Genomic DNA, 7,048 nt, shown 5'->3' with positions numbered 1-7,048 from the left:
AATATTATTGAAACATTAACAGTATATGCCGACAAGAATAGAGTGTATTAATTTCAGTGGTAGTATATAAATAGTGTTTCCTATAATTTAGATCCCTCTCATCTGAGGAAACGTTCCTCAAATCTTTTTCCCCATCTTCATCATCCAATGAACATGAATTAATTGGTTTCGATCCCACTCTCTGTGCTCTGTGTTTCACACTGCTATGTCCTCGCTGGGTTTTCACATCTGCCAGTAGGAAAGTGCCCTCCTCAGCCCTGACTCAGATGGTTAGTGAGTGCTCACTCTCTCCTCCCCTTGCTTCGTTTCTTTTTTTTTCTTCTCTCAAGCTGTCTTACTCTCTCCCTCCTCCTCCTCTCTTCTTACTCTCTCTCCTCACTCTCTCAATCCCTCTCTCCTTTTGATCACTTCGGTCCCTTGCTCCACTCCCTCTCCCTTACTCCTACACAGCTCTGTCACTCACTCACACACTCATACCAGCTCTCCCTGGGCACCATCTCCACCATCGGAGATCCTCATTGTGTCTGCGTTTTGCCAGGTGGACGCACTCCCCACAGTCACCATTTCCACCCCGGAGAGTTCCACGCTGGCAGCGCAGCCCCTTCCCCGGCTGAGCATCGGGCGGAAGACCCTGGTGGCAGCTGCTGTGGGGGTCATGCTGGTCCTGGTTCTGGTGGTCCTCATCCCTGTGCTGGTCAGCTCCGTTGGCACAGGTGGCTCAGATGACAGTGCAAGCCACTACGAGATGCTGGGTACCTGCCGAATGGTTTGTGACCCCTTCCCAAACACGGGCACGTCGGACACAGGTGTGCACACGGGGACAGATACAGCAACCACAGGCCTGCAGGTGGACAATGATGCAGACCTGAGTGATCACAGCATTGGCCCACCGCTGCCTACATACAGTGCTCACGGCCCACAAGGCAAACCAGGACGTCCAGGCAAGCCTGGACCCCCAGGACCACCTGGAGAGCCGGGCCCACCAGGACCAAAGGGGCCACCAGGAGATGGTGTGGACATTGTACGGACGGGGATTCTAGGTTTAGGGGGTATAGGGGCAGTTAGTACAACCACATACAACACCACGCCTCGGGTGGCATTTTACGCAGGACTACGAAACCCTCAAGAAGGTTACGATATTCTACGGTTCGATGATGTGGTGACTAACATTGGTGGTAACTATGAAGGCGCTACGGGCAAGTTCACCTGTAAGATTCCTGGCACCTACTTTTTCATCTACAATGTGCTGATGAGAGGAGGAGATGGCACCAGCATGTGGGCTGACCTGATCAAGAACGGTCTGGTGGGTAACACTTTTAACTCTTAAGACACCTTCTTGAAACACTTCCTAATGTTTAATGATTTCATGTTGAATTTAACAAATAGAAAAAGCGGAGCTTCTCAGTACAAATAGTACAGAATGATCCATTATGAGTTAAGAACCCTGAATCATACACTGGGATGAACCGGCATCAAAATGCTCAGGGAACAGTGAAACCAGCGTGCTGACAGTCTAAATTGAGTAGTCATGCATTCATGTGGATAGTGATTTTAGATCCGACTTGGTCTGGTGTTATAGTCCAAGATAATGACAATGCACTGTGGCATGCTGCCAGATTGTGTATCTGTGCATATTACACATCCGATGATGTACACGTTGAAGTGAGTGGAAGGAGTGCAGCGCTATCTCAACTCTGCACACATCAAAACACAGCCTGGGGTTGTGGCTAGTTCAAAGCTGGTGCCCTTTGAAATACAACAAACTTCATGGAACCATGATGGGTAGAGTGTGCGTTATCAGACTGCCTGTCAGGCCCAGGCGTTTCAATATCGAATCATGATATTTGCTCTTCTCATGGATAATTTTGTAATGTCTTTCAAGCCCCAGGTGATGAAATTGATCAAACACCATGTAAATCTGAGCCTGGACATTTTTTTCCCTGCAAACATCTAAGCCAGGCTGCAACAGGCTGGACAGAGAGCGGAGATAATAACACCTGGACATTATAATGCAATCCAATACAATGGCCACACAGTTAATGTCGTATTTGTGAACCTAAAAGAGAGCTAAATTTTGTCGAGACTGTTTCATAGAACTGTGGATTTAATTCTGTGGCCATTGTTCTTGATATTCTACTGGGTTGTATAGCCAGATACACCACATTCAACACATTTTGCTCTCATATTTTACTTCCTCATACTGAAAAGTGTTTATCTTATGTAGTCCCTAAGGAATAAAATACCTTACATTGCAATTAGAGACACTACATCCATAGCATTAGATTGTATATTGTAGGTATTTATGTTGGTTAATGCCTTGGCTTTTTAAAAAAATAAATGTATGAAGCAGGGGTGTGCAGAGACATTTTAAGGGGCATAGGCTAATTTTTTAAAAATGGCACCCTCACTCTCCCCCACTCCTCATACTAATATATATGGTAAAAATGGGCAGTAAAATGTGATACTGGAGTGAGTATTAGATTTATAGCCTCATTGTGTTTAACTTTAACAAAGGAAAAAGAGACAGATATACTTACTGGAGACAGTGTGTAAGAGCTGGGTATTTTAATCAGAGTGATTCACCTGTTTGCTGACTGTTGCTTTGTAAAGACTTCCTTCAGCCGCCTCCAGGTTTCTGTAGAGGGCAGTGACACTGTAAATATTGTGCAACACCAGATGTGACGTTTCAGATATAAAGCTACATTTACTTCATTTTACCACAGTTGGAAATGAATCTATTTGCAGTCTCACGCTGTCTTAAGGACCCATGAATCCTGAGATACTTAATGAAACCATTACCTTCCTTAATATGAGCATGTAATCTTCTAAATAAATAAAGGTATCACTGAAAATGATAATCCTAATCCTAATACTAATACACAGGAGGGACACTGGTGTGGGGCCAATTTAGCCACTATGCTACACGTAATTTACATTATTACTGATACAAGCTGGACAATATTTTGCATTTACAACACAATATTACTGTAAAATAAAATTTCAGTCAGCGCTTTCTTGTCAGTGGTGGACATGCTTCTGCAGTAGGGCTCAGAGAGGGAAGGCTGCATCCCCCTTATGTCTCAGAAATCCATCATCATGCTGTCATCTGTGGCTCAACCTCTCCTCTCAGACCCTGCCGCCTCTTGACATACACTTTTGCTCTGCATTGGCACCAATTAGAACTTCCTATTTTGGTTCAAACTTAGTGCAGAACCTGCCGCCAGAATCTGGTTGAAACGTGGATTATATGTTTATGGTTAAATCTGGTGAAGTTGCAGTGTACCAGCCAACCTGGCAACCCAGATCATCACACATCAGCTAAAGCTCAGAGGGGATATAACCGCACGTGCAAAGCAACTTTCCTCCAGTTTCACTTTTCACGCAGACACGCAGAAGAGATTTGGATGTTATGCTCCAGATCTAACACCCTCAGTAATTACACCATGTTGACACGATGACACTTATGTTCGGGATAAACATGGCATTATCGCTGCTCCCCCTGAAAAAAGGTGGATGTGAGAGTAGGACACGAGGCAGAGGGGTAGTATGCGCTGCCATCCTTCCTCAGAGGCAGGCTGACTCAAGCCTGACCCTCTCAGTTGAGTCACGGGAGAAAAAACAAAATAATCACCACAGGGGACACACTTTACAAAACTCCCAAATTCAGTCCGCATGCCTTGCAAATATTCTTTTTCTTAAAATAAGATTTTTAGTCAACTCATAAATGGAAAATAAGTGTGGCCTCGTGCCAGTCAGTGAAGCAGCAACTCATTTAATGCTGGCATGCATTAAATTAAACATTTGTTTCAGTATTATGATCGACTCCAGTAATGCTATTTTAATAAATCCTTTGGGCTTATTAATTACAATTTATAATAATTCTCATGTTTGCATTTTATGATGATAAGTACATGCATTTTGCTGATATCTGTAAATTAATTAAAAGTTTCTTCATTGTAAATCTTTTCCTTTCACTTCCTCTCCTTGTCTGTGTGCATGTCCAGGTCAGGGCCAGCGCCATTGCCCAAGACCAGGACCAGAGTTATGACTATGCTAGCAACAGTGTCATCCTTCATTTGGATGCAGGCGATGAGGTTTTCATAAAACTGGATGGGGGCAAGGCCCACGGGGGCAACAGCAACAAATACAGCACCTTCTCAGGGTTCATCCTCTATGCCGACTGAAGACCAGGCCAGTACGTGGGCTCAGAGGTGAAAGGTCACGGCCAGAAGACATTCACTTCCTGACTTTCGCTTGGCTCTCGCTGTAAGGTTAATGTTGCCCATAGCCACTGATCCACAGTCCGGTTGTTTATACAGATGTTTCAGGTCAGCATTGATACAGTGACTAAGGCTGTGGATCTGTGGTTATCCGTAACTGTCTACCTCCTCATCCATATGCTCCATTGTATACGGGGTGCCTATGCCGCTATTCTGATGGACGCGAGCAACGCAGCAGTGACAAGTCATGTCATGTGTCACGCTGAGGTGCAGTAACAGTTCTGACAGTGAAGAAGCCTCACCATCATTTTTCAGCTGTCATTTCAATTTCAAGTCTGGAAATCTAACAGTCGTGGCGACTGCAGTGTTTGTAAATGTGCTGTTTAGATTTATGTTAAGATTATGTTCCCTCATGCTGTTTGTACAATAACATGTTGTGCTTCAATGACTGAGGAGAAATGCTAAGTTGTCAAATGTTAAGTGCCAAAGTGAGATTATGCTTTTTTTTCCGAATGGCAGATAGTGTCACAAAATGTATTGTGTCTCAGTGTGATGATTTGGAAAATATCACCTGTCATATCAGCTCATCATATATTTGACATATTGTTAGTGTATAAACTGTAAATTTGATATTGAACCTTGATGTCCGAACACAATCAAAGTAGTGTACATACACCATATTGTGTGTCTGTTAAAGAAAATAGCTGTTGATTGATAGTTGTATAATTATATCATGTAATGTGCTCATTTGTAAAGATTTATTTATTTCATTTTATGCATGCAACACCTGTTAAAATGTTCTGTATGTTTCCACTAAAAGAGAAATACAGTTACTTTGAACAAAGTTTAAATAGATAAATGTGGGCTTATGGCACATCTGTTGCTGCTTTTACTTTTAATGGCCATGATTTTTCATTAAAAAGGTTGGGGTTTTTTTGCATTTCCTCACACATTATGTAGTCAGTGTCACTCACTTAAAGGAAAAGTGTGTAAGATTTAAAGGGATTTAGTGGCATCTAGTGGTGAGGACTATACATTGCAATCAGCTGAAACTTCTCCCGGTTAGAATTCCTTCAGTGTTCATTGCTCAGGAGGTTTTACCGGGACCCAAATTGTCTGCAGAGGTCTCCTCCTCTCCAAAACAAACAGACCAGGTGATTTAAACCGGTAAAAACACTGAATAAAGCAGTTTCAGTTTAAAAAATAAATTTTTCCAATGTCCTTGTCGCAGTGGGGCTGCTAACTATGGTGGCTGACACAAAAACGCAAAAACACGAATGGCACTGTTCAGTTTGTCTGTTCTGAGCTACTGTGGAAACATGGCGTTGCGATCCCATGGCGATCTCCGTGGATGTAGATTTAAATGGCTCATTCTAAGGAAACGAAAAAACAACAATTCCTATTTTCAAGTGATTATACACTAAAGAAAATATACTTATTATATTACATTCCATTCCTGCCATGTCCACCTAAATCTTGCACAATGGAACTTTAATCTATTTCTTGATCAGCTGTTCTGATCTCTCATTTACCAGTAAAACCAGCCCTACAAATGTTACAAGCGAAAGAGCCACACCAGTGCGGTAAGAGGCAATCAACGGAGAGATGATCACTGAGGAAAAGGGGAAAAGGAAATCACAGCTGTGTTAAATGCCAAACGAAGCGGGAGATGATTGTGTTTCACAATCACAGGGAAGATGTGTGTTTTGGCTCTAATGTGTGTGGCGACGCTGAGATTTAGTGAGAAAAAGTCAGGGGACGGGTGTTAGAACATATCATGACAAAGCTTAGATCAGTGTCGGAAAGTAATCGAGGGCAAATTAGGCTCCGCTGTGACTGCGATGCAAGTGTCAGAGACAGGAAAATAGCTTCCAGGCCTGAACTGTAAAAAACAGTATATTTTTCAGTTTTCTTGAAAGCTCACTTTGATAATATGAAATTCTTTGGACATAGTGTGCCTTTGACTTGGGCCATGTAGGGTCCAGACCTGTCTCTTATTTAGTTTGAAACACCAAGTTAAGAGTTCAAGAACTAAAGTTTTGAGAGTGTCAGGAAACGTAAATATGGAAACCGTGTTAAAATCCACATTTACTCTTTCACAGACGCAACTCAAACTGAATGTCAGCGCAGTGTTACCTCTCAAATTGCCACTTGACACTCAATTAAATTCAGCATTTTGTTTGTGAGCTGTGAATCGGTGAAAGTATACAGTTGATTAAAATGATGAGACTCAATTGCCACACTGGAGCATCCTGTTGTCTGTTAAACTGCTCCGTGCAGTGAAGGCCAGGAAGCCCTCCAGTCTAAACTTAAGCTTGTCTTAAGACAGCAGAATTCCTCCAGACACAATTAAGGCGGAGGGTCCGTGCCTAGGCAGAGGTCACCCAAGCCAGGGGCAGCTGAGCACTAGCACACGCTGTTTTCTCCTTGCAGGGTGTATGAGCACATCGTCAAATTAGAGACTTCATGTCACAATGTCAAAGACAAACGCCCCCGGTCTGCGAGAAAACAGCTTTCACTGCTGAAACCATCGGAACTGAACATTGCCCGAGAGTCTGCAACATCTGTACTTTTCTTGAAGCCCTTGGGAAGAAACACAAATGCACCAAATCCATTCTTATGTAAAAAGACGCTTAAGAGATGTTGAATATTGGGCCACAAGTTCAGCAGTATTTACCATCATATTGCATGAGTGAAGAGCAGTACTCGGCCTGTTACTGAAAGAATGTCTTTTTTTTTTCAAAGGTAATCTTATTACTTTACTTAATACTCTATTCCATTACACCACAAAATTTGTAATTGCATCCTTTCTCCTCAAAATGCAGACT

General features: G+C 42.7%; 1 protein-coding gene across 1 annotated transcript; it reads left to right on the top strand.

The window, feature by feature from the left end:
- Positions 1-530: 530 nt before the first annotated feature.
- LOC117246937 (C1q-related factor-like) lies at positions 531-5,170 on the top strand. Its single transcript, XM_033610977.2, has 2 exons — positions 531-1,303; positions 4,005-5,170. Exons 1-2 carry the CDS (start codon positions 656-658, stop codon positions 4,182-4,184), a joined length of 828 nt encoding a protein of 275 aa, XP_033466868.2. The 5' UTR covers positions 531-655; the 3' UTR covers positions 4,185-5,170.
- Positions 5,171-7,048: the final 1,878 nt, after the last annotated feature.

The sequence above is a fragment of the Epinephelus lanceolatus genome, chromosome 21 (assembly GCF_041903045.1).
Source record: "Epinephelus lanceolatus isolate andai-2023 chromosome 21, ASM4190304v1, whole genome shotgun sequence".
NCBI lineage: Eukaryota > Metazoa > Chordata > Actinopteri > Perciformes > Serranidae > Epinephelus > Epinephelus lanceolatus.
The sequence above is the reverse complement of the archived record's forward strand: the minus strand, read 5'-3'. Positions and strand labels throughout refer to the sequence as shown.